The sequence below is a fragment of the Somniosus microcephalus genome, chromosome 9, assembly GCF_052327205.1.
Source record: "Somniosus microcephalus isolate GS21.2 chromosome 9, FLI_Smic_1.0, whole genome shotgun sequence".
In the NCBI taxonomy this organism is placed as follows: domain Eukaryota; kingdom Metazoa; phylum Chordata; class Chondrichthyes; order Squaliformes; family Somniosidae; genus Somniosus; species Somniosus microcephalus.
Window position 1 is genome coordinate 251960901 of NC_140995.1, and position 15125 is coordinate 251976025.

Consider the following 15125-nt stretch of genomic DNA (forward strand, 5'->3'; position numbering starts at 1 on the left):
TTTTCACTGTGTTTGCGGGCTCTCCTGGGTCAACAGCTCTGGACAACATGTCTGCTGTATACATCAGCTTACCCGGTGTGTACGCAACATTCAGTTCATCATAGACTGTCTCTTCTTCGCTTTCCACAACGAGGACTCTCTTTACCAGGTTCAGTCTCTCACAGGCTTTTAAACCTAGTATGGCTTGCACATCCTTTGGCACCACGATTAATGCTAGCGTGTGCTCTCTGTCCTTGTGTGTTACTTTGACAATGCATCTTCCTTTCACTGGTATTTCAGTACCTGAGTATCCTGTCACTTTCACTTTTATTCCATGTATCTTTGGTCTGGGTCTAATTTTCTTAAAATTAGTCTCTGATATCACATTAACTTGTGCTCCAGTATCCAATTTAAATGGAATATGTATGTCATTCACTTTTAGTGTCAACATCCAGTCTCTTTCTTTTTTGTTTTCAGACACAACATCTACATAGAACTCCTCTATGTCGCTTTCATCTACTGCATGGACCTTGCTTTGTTGCACTTGGTTCTTGCAGCAACGGGCATAATGGTTGTTCTTGTTGCAACTATTGCATGTTTTACCATATGCTGGACACTTTCTTGGTGGATGCTGTGTACCACATCGACTACATGACTTTCGATTGTCCCTTTCATTTTCGTTCGCTGGCCACGCCTCTTTTTTCACATTGGCGCTCTTTTTGTTAAACGGTTTGTATCCGTTCTTTCTCGCTGCATCCACGTTGCAGCTTTTGTCACTGAACAGCTCCTTTGCCTGCAACTTCACAGTCTCTGTAGCCCTACACAGTGCTATGGCTTTTCCCAGGTCTAGATCTTGCTCTCTTAGCAGTCTTTCCCTTAGACCATTATCCGGAATATCACACACCAGTCTGTCTTTTATCAGCGAGTCTGTCAGTCCCCCAAATTCACACGATTTGCTTCTGTTTCTCAGTTCAGTCACATACTGATCAATAGTCTCACCCGTTTTCTGAACATATGTGAAAAATCTGTGCCTCTCAAACGTCACGTTACATTTAGGTATGCAGTAGGCCTCAAACCGTTCCTTTATTTTATCTAGTTTCATTTTGTCTCCATCAACAGTGAATGTGAAGTTATTATACACCTCCAGCGCTTCATCACCCACGACATGTAAGAACAGTGACGATTTCTTATTATCACTTTTCTCGTCAGCTCCGATTGCTGATAAATACAACTCTACACGTTGTTTGAATCTCCTCCAATTTTCAGCCACATTACCTGTGAACTGAAGCGTCGCCGGTGGGTGTAAACCTTCCATTTTTTCACTTCGTTAGCTATTCTCCAATGGTAAGCAACGAGGTTCACTTTTGGCTTGCTAATCTGTGGAAAGCTGATTTAACTTCAGAATTTTTCTCTTCATCTCTTTCAGCCACTTCTGACACCATGTATTGATTTCTTTGTGGGTTCAATGATGAGACATTTATGAAAGAGAATGAGTTTTAATCTAAAGTCTGTTCAACTCTTTATACAGCATTTACAGGAGACAACAAGCTTGTGATGCATCTAGAACAAAACTGAAACTAAAACTGACTGCCTTGCTTCTCTCGGTCACATGACCTCTGCTGGTCAGGCATAAGTAATCAATACCTGCAATCATGTTATTAAGGCATCATAATCGAACAGGCAAATACCATCTCTATTTGCTGATATCATTACAGGGATCTCATTGAAACATATAAAATTCTGACAGGACTGGACAGACTGGATGCAGGGAGGATGTTTCCCCTGGCTGGGGGGGATCTAGAACGAGGGGTCACAGTCTCAGGGTAAGGGGTAGGCCATTTAGGACTGAGATGAGGAGAAATTTCTTCACTGAGGGTGGTGAACCTGTGGAATTCTCTACCACAGAAGGCTGTGGAGGCCAAGTCACTGAATATACTTAAGAAGGAGACAGATAGATTTCTAGACACAAAAGGCATCAAGGGGTATGGGGAGAGAGTGGGAATATGGAATTGAGATAGAGGATCAGCCATGATATTGAATGGCAGGGCAGGCTTGAATGGCCTACTCATGCTCCTATTTTTCTATGTTTCTATGTTACCCAGTCCTCAGTCCACGCTAGTATATTACCCCAATCCCATGAGCCCTAATTTTATTTAATAACCTCTTGTGTGGCACCTTATCGAATGCCTTCTGAAAATCCAAATACAACACATCCACTGGCTCTCCCTTATCTATTCTGCTAGTTACAACCTCAAAAAACTCTTAATAGATTTGTCAAACACTGTAGTTACAGGAAAAGAGATGGACTATTTTTATCAATATATTGCAGCGCACTCAGTGCTTCAGGTGCCTGTGACGCAGTCCAGTGTCAGTGAGTCCCAACAGTCCCTAGAATCAATGTGTGCTGTTAATTACACAGGAGAGTAATCTTCAGGATGTGATCCTGCTATTAAGAACACAACAACATAAGAAATGGGAGCAGCATTCGGCCCTCCGAGCCTGCTCCGCCATTCAATGAGATCATGGCTGATCATCTGCCTCAACTCCATTCACCGGCCCTATCGCCATATCCCTTGATGCCCTTACTAGTCAGAAATCTATCGACTTCTGTTTTGAATATACTCAATGACTGAGCCTCCACAGCCCTCTGGGGTAGAGAATTCCAGAGATTCACCACCCTCTGTGTGAAGAAATTTCTTCTCATCTCAGTCCTGAATGGCCGACCCTTTATCCTGAGGCTGTGGCCCCTGGTTCTAGACTCTCCAGCCAAGGGAAACATTCTCCCAGCATTCACCCTATCAAGCCCTGTAATAATTTTGTATGCTTCAATGAGATCCCCTCTCAGTCTTCTGAATTCAAGAGAATACAGGCCTAGTTTACATAAGAACATAAGAAATAGGAGCAGGAGTAGGCCAATCGGCCCCTCGAGCCTGCTCCGCCATTCAATAAGATCATGGCTGATCTGATCCTAACCGCCAATCCACTATCACAGAACCATCTCCTGAATCTAACAGAATTAGACACACGAAATAGGAGCAGGATCAGGCTACACGGCCCCTGGGCCCGCTCCGCTACCCACAGGGCCATGACCGATCCGAACCTAGACTCATGTCCAAATTCTTGCCCGCTCCCCGTAACCCTTAATTCCCTTTACTTCTAGGAAACTGTCTATTTCTGTTTTAAATTTATGTAATGATGTAGCTTCTACAGCTTTTTGGGGCAGCATATTCCATGGACCTACCACCCTCTGAGTGAAGTAGTTCCTCCTCATCTCAGTTTTGAAAGAGCAGCCCCTTATTCTAAGACTATGCCCCCTAGTTCTAGTTTCACCCATCATCGGGAACATCTTCCCCGCATCCACCCGATCCAACCCCTTCACAATCTTATATGTTTCAATAAGATCGCCTCTCATTCTTCTGAACTCCAATGAGTAGAGTCCCAATCTACTCAACCTCTCCTCATATGTCCATCCCCTCATCCCCGGGATTAACCGAGTGAACCTTCTTTGTACTGACACGAGAGCAAGTATGTCTTTTCTTAAGTATGGACACCAAAACTGTATGCAGTATTCCAGGTGCGGTCTCACCAATACCTTGTACAACTGAAGCAATACCTCCCTATTTTTATATTCTATCCCCCTAGCAATGAAAGCCAACATTCCATTGGCCTTCTTAATCACTTGCTGCACCTGCATACTAACCTTTTGAGTTTCGTGCACCAGGACCCCCAGATCCCTTTGTACTTCAGTACTTTCCAGTTTCTTGCCATTAAGATAATAACTTGCTCTACGATTTTTCCTGCCAAAGTGCATAACCTCACACTTTCCAGTATTGTATTCCATCTGCCAAATCTCTGCCCGCTTACTTAGCCTGTCTATGTCCCCTTGCAGGTTTTTTATGTCCTCCTCACTATTTTCCCTCCCATCTTAGTATCATCTGCAAACTTTGATATGTTACACTCGGTCCCCTCCTCCAAATCGTTAATATAGATTGTAAAGAGTTGGGGACCCATCACTGACCCCTGTGGAACACCACTAGTTACTGATTGCCAGTCTGAGAATGAACCATTTATCCCAACTCTCTGCCTTCTGTTAGATAGCCAATCCTCTATCCATGCCAGAATATTACCCCCAATCCCGTGATTTTTTATCTTAAGCAATAATCTTTTGTGTGGCACCTTGTCAAATGCCTTTTGGAAGTCTAAATACACTACGTCCACTGGTTCCCCTTTATCCACCCTATATGTTACTTCCTCAAAGAACTCCAGCAAATTTGTCAAACATGACTTCCCCTTCATAAAACCATGCTGACTTTGTCCTATTAAATTATGATTATCCAAATGTCCTGTTACTGCCTCCTTAATAATGGACTCCAAAATTTTACCTACCACAGATGTTAGGCTAACCGGTCTATAGTTTCCAGCCTTCTGTCTACTGCTCTTTTTAAATAAGGGTGTTACATTAGCAGTTTTCCAGTCTGCCAGGACCTTTGCTGAGTCCAGGGAGTTTTGGGAAATTATTACCAATGCATCCACAATCCCTACCGCCACTTCCCTCAAGACCCTAGGATGTAAGCCATCAGGTCCAGGTGATTTATCCGCCTTGAGTCCCATTATTTTACCGAGTACCACTTCCTTAGTGATTTTGATCGTGTTTAGCTCCTCCCCCCCTATAGCCCCCTGTTTGTCCAGTGTTGGGATATTCTTAGTGTCTTCTACTGTAAAGACTGATACAAAATATTCATTCAGTGTTTTTGCCATCTCCATATTTCCCACCATTAATTTCCTGGTCTCATCCTGTAAGGGACCAACGTTTACTTTAGCCACCCTTTTTCTTTTTATATAACTATAAAAACTCTTACTGTCTGTTTTTATATTTTTTGCTAATTTACTTTCATAATCTATCTTCCCTTTCTTAATCAATCTTTTTGTTATTTTTTGCTGTCTTTTAAAGTTTTCCCAATCCTCTATCCTCCCACTAGATTTGGCTACCTTATATGCCCTTGTTTTTAGTCGAATACTATCCTTAATTTCTTTATTTAGCCACGGATGGCTGTCTTTTCTTTTACACCCTTTTTTTCCTCAGTGGAATATATATTTTTTGGAAGTTGTAAAATAACTCTTTAAATGTACACCACTGATCATGTATCTTACCCCCAACCCCGTGCTCTCTTATCTTGTGCAGTAACCTTTTATGTGGCACTTTATCGAATGCCTTCTGGACATCCAAATACCCTACATCTACTGGTTCCCCTTTATCCACCCTGCTCATTACATCCTCAAAGAACTCCAGCAAATTTGTCAACCACTCGGTGTCTGGCTATTGACGGTCACTCGGTGTCTGGCTATTGACGGTCACTCGGTGTCTGGCTATTGACGGTCACTCGGTGTCTGGGTATTGACGGTCACTCGGTGTCTGGGTATTGACGGTCACTCGGTGTCTGGGTACTGATGGTCACTCGGTGTCTGGGTACTGACGGTCACTCGGTGTCTGGGTACTGGCGGTCACTCGGTGTCTGGGTACTGGCGGTCACTCGGTGTCTGGGTACTGGCAGTCACTCGGTGTCTGGGTACTGGCGGTCACTCGGTGTCTGGGTACTGGCGGTCACTCGGTGTCTGGGTACTGGCGGTCACTCGGTGTCTGGGTACTGGCGGCCACTCGGTGTCTGGGTACTGGCGGTCACTCGGTGTCTGGGTACTGGCGGTCACTCGGTGTCTGGGTACTGATGGTCACTCGGTGTCTGGGTACTGACGGTCACTCGGTGTCTGGGTACTGACGGTCACTCGGTGTCTGGGTATTGATCTAACACTGGGTCCTGTTACTCGCTCATTAATAAAGGGCCCTTCCAGTATGTCTGTATTTATCCTGCACTTTCAGTTATACTTGCTTCTCTCCATATGTAATTATCCTGTTTTGCTTCCAGATCATGGCAAACAATCACCATTGAGCGACAGCCCGTGGTGTTTATCAGGATTGTGGGGACGTATAACACAGCCAATGAGGTATGATTTTACTGGGAAAAGTCCGGGCATGCCATTCTGGTTTGTTGGAGAAAAAGTCAGAATGGTATTGTTTAGGAAGGAGGTCACCGTGGGCAATCTCTCAACTGCTTGTAAAGCGGACAGAGCAGATAGAAATACTGTACACTGGAATGGACAGATCAAATAGAAATACTGTACACAGGAATGGACAGATCAAATAGAAATACTGTACACAGGAATGGACAGATCAGATAGAAATACTGTACACGGGAATGGACAGATCAGATAGAAATACTGTACACGGGAATGGTCAGATCAGATAGAAATACTGTACACGGAATAGACAGATCAGATAGAAATACTGTACACGGGGAATGGACAGAGCAGATAGAAATACTGTACACTGGAATGGACAGATCAAATAGAAATACTGTACACAGGAATGGACAGATCAGATAGAAATACTGTACACGGGAATGGACAGATCAGATAGAAATACTGTACACGGGAATGGACAGATCAGATAGAAATACTGTACACGGGAATGGTCAGATCAGATAGAAATACTGTACACGGAATAGACAGATCAGATAGAAATACTGTACACGGGAATGGACAGATCAGATAGAAATACTGTACACGGGTTTGGACTGATCAGATAGAAATACTGTACACCGGAATGGACAGATCAGATAGAAATACTGTACACGGGAATGGACAGATCAGATAGAAATACTGTACACAGGGAATGGACAGATCAGATAGAAATACTGTACACGGGAATGGACAGATCAGATAGAAATACTGTACACGGAATGGACAGATCAGATAGCAATACTGTACACGGGAATGGACAGATCAGATAGAAATACTGTACACGGAATGGACAGATCAGATAGCAATACTGTACATGGGAATGGGCAGATCAAATAGAAATACTGTACACGGGGAATGGACAGATCAGATAGAAATACTGTACACGGGAATGGACAGATCAGATAGAAATACTGTACACGGGAATGGACAGATCAGATAGAAATACTGTACACGGGAATAGACAGATCAGATAGAAATACTGTACACAGGAATGGACAGATCAGATAGAAATACTGTGCACGGGGAATGGACAGATCAGATAGAAATACTGTACACGGGGAATGGAGAGATCAGATAGAAATACTGTACACAGGAATGGACAGACCAGATAGCAATACTGTACACGGAATGGACAGATCAGATAGAAATACTGTACACGGGGAATGGACAGATCAGATAGAAATACTGTACACAGGAATGGACAGATCAGATAGAAATACTGTACAGGGGAATGGACAGATCAGATAGAAATACTGTACAAGGGAATGGACAGATCAGATAGAAATACTGTACACGGGAATGGACAGATCAGATAGAAATACTGTACACGGGGAATGGACAGATCAGATAGAAATACTGTACACGGAATGGACAGATCAGATAGCAATACTGTACACGGGAATGGACAGATCAGATAGAAATACTGTACACGGAATGGACAGATCAGATAGCAATACTGTACACGGGAATGGGCAGATCAAATAGAAATACTGTACACGGGGAATGGACAGATCAGATAGAAATACTGTACACGGGAATGGACAGATCAGATAGAAATACTGTACACGGGAATGGACAGATCAGATAGAAATACTGTACACGGGAATGGACAGATCAGATAGAAATACTGTACACAGGAATGGACAGATCAGATAGAAATACTGTACACGGGGAATGGGCAGATCAGATAGAAATACTGTACACGGGGAATGGAGAGATCAGATAGAAATACTGTACACAGGAATGGACAGATCAGATAGCAATACTGTACACGGAATGGACAGATCAGATAGAAATACTGTACACGGGGAATGGACAGATCAGATAGAAATACTGTACACAGGAATGGACAGATCAGATAGAAATACTGTACAGGGGAATGGACAGATCAGATAGAAATACTGTACAAGGGAATGGACAGATCAGATAGAAATACTGTACACGGGAATGGACAGATCAGATAGAAATACTGTACACGGGGAATGGACAGATCAGATAGAAATACTGTACACGGGAATGGACAGATCAGATAGAAATACTGTACACGGGAATGGACAGATCAGATAGAAATACTGTACACGGGAATGGACAGATCAGATAGAAATACTGTACACGGGAATGAACAGATCAGATCGAAATACTGTGCACGGGAATGGACAGATCAGATAGAAATACTGTACACGGGAATGGACAGATCAGATAGAAATACTGTACACAGGGAATGGACAGATCAGATAGAAATACTGTACACGGGAATGGACAGATCAGATAGAAATACTGTACACGGGAATGGACAGATCAGATAGAAATACTGTACACGGGAATGGACAGATCAGATAGAAATACTACACGGGAATGGACAGATCAGATAGAAATACTGTACACGGGAATGGACAGATCAGATAGAAATACTACACGGGAATGGACAGATCAGATAGAAATACTGTACACAGGGAATGGACAGATCAGATAGAAATACTGTACACAGGGAATGGACAGATCAGATAGAAATACTGTACACGGAATGGACAGATCAGATAGAAATACTGTACACGGGAATGGACAGATCAGATAGAAATACTGTACACAGGGAATGGACAGATCAGATAGAAATACTGTACACGGGAATGGACAGATCAGATAGAAATACTGTACACAGGGAATGGACAGATCAGATAGAAATACTGTACACAGGGAATGGACAGATCAGATAGAAATACTGTACACGGGAATGGACAGATCAGATAGAAATACTGTACACAGGGAATGGACAGATCAGATAGAAATACTGTACACAGGGAATGGACAGATCAGATAGAAATACTGTACACAGGGAATGGACAGATCAGATAGAAATACTGTACACAGGGAATGGACAGATCAGATAGAAATACTGTACACAGGGAATGGACAGATCAGATAGAAATACTGTACACGGGAATGGACAGATCAGATAGAAATACTGTACACGGGAATGGACAGATCAGATAGAAATACTGTACACAGGGAATGGACAGATCAGATAGAAATACTGTACACGGAATGGACAGATCAGATAGAAATACTGTACACGGAATGGACAGATCAGATAGAAATACTGTACACGGGAATGGACAGATCAGATAGAAATACTGTACACGGAATGGACAGATCAGATAGAAATACTGTACACGGGAATGGACAGATCAGATAGAAATACTGTACACAGGAATGGACAGATCAGATAGAAATACTGTACACAGGGAATGGACAGATCAGATAGAAATACTGTACACGGAATGGACAGATCAGATAGAAATACTGTACACGGGAATGGACAGATCAGATAGAAATACTGTACACGGAATGGACAGATCAGATAGAAATACTGTACACGGAATGGACAGATCAGATAGAAATACTGTACACGGAATGGACAGATCAGATAGAAATACTGTACACGGGAATGGACAGATCAGATAGAAATACTGTACACGGAATGGACAGATCAGATAGAAATACTGTACACAGGAATGGACAGATCAGATAGAAATACTGTACACAGGAATGGACAGATCAGATAGAAATACTGTACACAGGGAATGGACAGATCAGAGAGAAATACTGTACACAGAGGAATGGACAGATCAGATAGAAATACTGTACACGGGAATGGACAGATCAGATAGAAATACTGAGGGGAATGGACAGATCAGATAGAAATACTGTACACAGGAATGGACAGATCAGATAGAAATACTGTACACGGGAATGGACAGATCAGATAGAAATACTGTACACGGGAATGGACAGATCAGATAGAAATACTGTATACGGGAATGGTCAGATCAGAAAGAATTACTGTACACAGGGAATGGACAGATCAGATAGAAATACTGTACACGGGAATGGACAGATCAGATAGAAATACTGTACACGGGGAATGGACAGATCAGAAAGAATTACTGTACACAGGGAATGGACAGATCAGATAGAAATACTGTACACGGGAATGGACAGATCAGATAGAAATACTGTACACGGGAATGGACAGATCAGATAGAAATACTGTACACAGGGAATGGACAGATCAGATAGAAATACTGTACACAGGGAATGGACAGATCAGATAGAAATACTGTACACAGGGAATGGACAGATCAGATAGAAATACTGTACACGGGAATGGACAGATCAGATAGAAATACTGTACACGGGAATGGACAGATCAGATAGAAATACTGTACACGGGAATGGACAGATCAGATAGAAATACTGTACACAGGGAATGGACAGATCAGATAGAAATACTGTACACGGGGAATGGACAGATCAGATAGAAATACTGTACACAGGGAATGGACAGATCAGATAGAAATACTGTACACAGGGAATGGACAGATCAGATAGAAATACTGTACACGGGGAATGGACAGATCAGATAGAAATACTGTACACGGGAATGGACAGATCAGATAGAAATACTGTACACAGGGAATGGACAGATCAGATAGAAATACTGTACACAGGGAATGGACAGATCAGATAGAAATACTGTACACAGGGAATGGACAGATCAGATAGAAATACTGTACACAGGGAATGGACAGATCAGATAGAAATACTGTACACGGGAATGGACAGATCAGATAGAAATACTGTACACAGGGAATGGACAGATCAGATAGAAATACTGTACACAGGGAATGGACAGATCAGATTGTTGCTTCATGCAATGTCCAGGATGGTAGAGTGTGAACCATACACACTAGGAATGACGCAGTTGTTGTCCCTTGTTTATGCTGAATTAAGTCGTGTCGCCCTGGGGGAGGGTGACATGAGCCAGGTTTCCCGCTCCCTATGAAGAAAGGAAATTGTTGCTGATTCAGTCATCACCCCTCCGCAGACAGGTTAATGAGGAGCTGTGACTGAAACATTAACGCTGTCCTTTCTTTAAAGGTTTTGTCTCAGTTGCTGGTTTTGTTTCAGTTTTCCAGCATCTGCAGTATTTTATTTTCTGTTCCATTCCCGATCCGTGTTCAGTAACTGTGGCTGGGTCGTTATTGTGGACCTTAAGTGAGGCAAGTTCTCCTCCCTCTGCTGATGCTTGCTCTCTAGGTTCACACAAAAAATTGGACATTTAAACTAGGCAACAAGGTAATTGGCAAAAGAACCAGAGGAGAGATGAGAATTGGTTTATATAGCGAGTTGTTGTGATCTGGAATACACTGTCTGCAAGGCCGGTGGAAGCAGATTCAAGAATAACTTTCATAACATAAGAAATAGGAGCAGGAGTAGGCCAATCGGCCCCTCAAGCCTGCTCCGCCATTCAATAAGATCATGGCTGATCTGATCCTAACCACCAATCCACTATCACAGAACCATCTCCTGAATCTAACAGAATTAGACACATGAAATAGGAGCAGGATCAGGCTAAACGGCCCCTGGGCCCGCTCCGCTACCCACAGGGCCATGTCCGATCCGAATCTAGACTCATGTCCAAATTCCTGCCCGCTCCCCGTAACCCTTAATTCCCTTTACTTCTAGGAAACTGTCTATTTCTGTTTTAAATTTATGTAATGATGTAGCTTCTACAGCTTTTTGGGGCAGCATATCCCATGGGCCTACCACCCTCTGAGTGAAGTAGTTCCTCCTCATCTCAGTTTTGAAAGAGCAGCCCCTTATTCTAAGACTATGCCCCCTAGTTCTAGTTTCACCCATCATCGGGAACATCTTCCCCGCATCCACCCGATCCAACCCCTTCACAATCGTATATGTTTCAATAAGATCGCCTCTCATTCTTCTGAACTCCAATGAGTAGAGTCCCAATCTACTCAACCTCTCCTCATATGTCCATCCCCTCATCCCCGGGATTAACCGAGTGAACCTTCTTTGTACTGACTCGAGAGCAAGTATGTCCTTTCTTAAGTATGGACACCAAAACTGTACGCAGTATTCCAGGTGCGGTCTCACCAATACCTTGTACAACTGAAGCAATACCTCCCTATTTTTATATTCTATCCCCCTAGCAATGAAAGCCAACATTCCATTGGCCTTCTTAATCATTTGCTGCACCTGCATACTAACCTTTTGAGTTTCGTGCACCAGGACCCCCAGATCCCTTTGTACTTCAGTACTTTCCAGTTTCTTGCCATTAAGATAATAACTTGCTCTATGATTTTTCCTGCCAAAGTGCATAACCTCACACTTTCCAGTATTGTATTCCATCTGCCAAATCTCTGCCCATTTACTTAGCCTGTCTATGTCCCCTTGCAGGTTTTTTATGTCCTCCTCACTCACTACTTTCCCTCCCATCTTAGTATCATCCGCAAACTTTGATATGTTACACTCGGTCCCCTCCTCCAAATCGTTAATATAGATTGTAAAGAGTTGGGGACCCAGCACTGACCCCTGCGGAACACCACTAGTTACTGATTGCCAGTCTGAGAATTAACCATTTATCCCAACTCTCTGCTTTCTGTTAGATAGCCAATCCTCTATCCATGCCAGAATATTACCCCCAATCCTGTGATTTTTTATCTTAAGCAATAATCTTTTGTGTGGCACCTTGTCAAATGCCTTTTGGACGTCTAAATACACTACATCCACTGGTTCCCCTTTATCCACCCTATATGTTACTTCCTCAAAGAACTCCAGCAAATTTGTCAAACATGACTTCCCCTTCATAAAACCATGCTGACTTTGCCCTATTAAATTATGATTATCCAAATGTCCTGTTACTGTCTCCTTAATAATGGACTCCAAAATTTTACCTACCACAGATGTTAGGCTAACTGGTCTATAGTTTCCAGCCTTCTATCTACTGCCCTTTTTAAATAAGGGTGTTACATTAGCAGTTTTCTAGTCTGCCGGGACCTTTGCCGAGTCCAGGGAGTTTTGGAAAATTATTACCAATGCATCCACAACCCCTCAATCGGGAATTGGAGAAATACTTGGGGAAAGGGCAGGGGAGTGAGACTAATTAGATACCAAAGAGCCAGCACCGGCATGATGGGCCAAATGGTGGCCTCCTGTGCTGCATGATTCTATGACCTTGATCTTAGCAATTCCTATGTTCCTATTCTGGGTTTTATGTCAAGAGGTGTAGAATATACAGGAAGCAATATTTTATTGTATTCACAGAATCACAGAAACCCCACAATGCAGATAGAGGCCATTTCGGCCCATCGAGCCTGCACCGACACATATCCCACCCGATCCCCGTAACCCCTACACCAACACATATCCCACCCTATCCCCGTAACCCCACGTATTTAATCCCCCTAACACTAAGGGTCAATTTATCATAGCCAATCAACCTAACCCGCACATCTTTGGACTGTGGGAGGAAACCGGAGCACCCGGAGGAAACCCACGCAAACACGGGCAGAATGTGCAAACTCCACACAGACAGTCACCCGAGGCCGGATTCGAACCAGGGTCCCTGGCGCTGTGAGGCAACAGTGAAAGGAGAAACAAGGTGCACAAAGGACATGGAGAGGCAAATAGCACTAGAGTAAAGAATAGTTCAGAAATAGGAGCGATCAGACTGGTGACAAATGTGAGGCAGTCTATGATGGGCTTGGAGTGCATGTGTGTAAATGCACGGAGTGTGGTAAATAAGGTTGGTGAGCTACAGGCACAAGTCGCCACATGGGATTATGATATAGTGGCAATAACAGAGACCTGGCTCAAAGAAGGGAAAGATTAGGAACTGAATATTCTGGCTACAAGGTATTCAGGAAAGATGGGGAAGGAACTAAAGGAGGGTGGGTGGCAGTGTTGATCAAAGAAACTATTCTCTCACCGGGGTGGGATGATGTGGTTGAGGGGTTAAAGACAGAATCGATTTGGTTAGAATTAAGGAACAATAGAGGAACTATTACACTACTGGGTGTATACTATAGGCTGCTGAATAGTGGGAACGAGACTGAGGAGCAAATTTGCAGACAAATTACAGAAAGATGCAAGAACTACAGAGTAGTGATAATGAGGGACTTTAATTATCCTAATATAGACTGGGATAGTAACAGAGAGGGGGAGGAATTCCTGAAATGTGTACAAGAGAACTTTCTTGATCAGTGTGTTTCCAACCCAATGAGGAAGGATGGTGTGGAGATGCTGGTGTTGGACTGGGGTGGACAAATGTCAGAAGTCAAACACCTCCTTCACCTGACGAAGGAGCAGCGCTCCAAAAGCTTGTGATTTCAAATAAAACTGTTGGACTATCACCTGGTGTTGTGTGACTTCTTACATGAGGAAGGAAGCAGCGCTGGGTCTAGTTCTGAGAAATGAGGTGGAGCCTGTTTCAGTGGTGGAAGCATTTAGGTAACAGTGATCACAATATCAAGTTTATAATAGTTATGGAAAAGGACAAGCACTTCCCCGCCCAATCCTCTCGTCCCTTGATTCCCCTCGGGTCCAAAAATCTATCAATCTCAGCCTTGAATATACTCAACAATTCAGCCTCCACAGTCCTCTGGGGGGGAGAATTCCAAAGATTCACAACCCTCTGAGTGAAGAAATTCCTCCTCATCTCAGTCCTAAATGGCCGACCCCTTATCCTGAGACTGTGACCCCCTGGTTCTAGACACTCCAGCCAGGGGAAACAACCTCTCAGCATCTACCCTGTCAATCCCCCTCAGAATCTTACATGTTTCAATGAGATCACGCCTCATTCTTCTAAACTCCAGAGAGTATAGGCCAAATCTAAGAAAATAAGGAATAGGAGCAGGAGTTGGCCCTTCGAGCCTGCTCCGCCATTCAATAAGATCATGGCTGATCTTCTACCTCATCTCCACTTTCCTGCACTATCCCCATATCCCTCGATTTGTTTAATATTCTGCTGACGACACAAAACTAGGTGGGATTGAGAGTGTGAGGAGGATGTAAAGGGGCTTCAAGGCGATTTAGACAAGTTGAGTGAGTGGGCAAATACATGGCAGATGCAGTATAACGTGGACAAATGTGAAGTTATCCACTTCGGTAGGAAAAACAGAAAGGCAGGGTATTATTTAAATGGTGATAGATTGGGAAATGTTGACGTACAAAGGGACCTGGGTGTCCTTGTACACCAGTCACTGAAAGCAAAC

General features: G+C 43.3%; 1 protein-coding gene across 3 annotated transcripts in view; it reads left to right on the forward strand.

The window, feature by feature from the left end:
- The window catches only part of btbd9 (BTB (POZ) domain containing 9), a 250367-nt gene that overhangs the window by 219080 nt on the left and 16162 nt on the right, over nucleotides 1-15125 (forward strand). For all 3 annotated transcript variants that reach the window (XM_085998155.1, XM_085998157.1, XM_085998156.1), the window contains one exon: nucleotides 5901-5979. In XM_085998155.1, the coding sequence (XP_085854281.1) occupies nucleotides 5901-5979 (79 nt within the window). The remainder of the gene's footprint in view (nucleotides 1-5900; nucleotides 5980-15125) is intronic.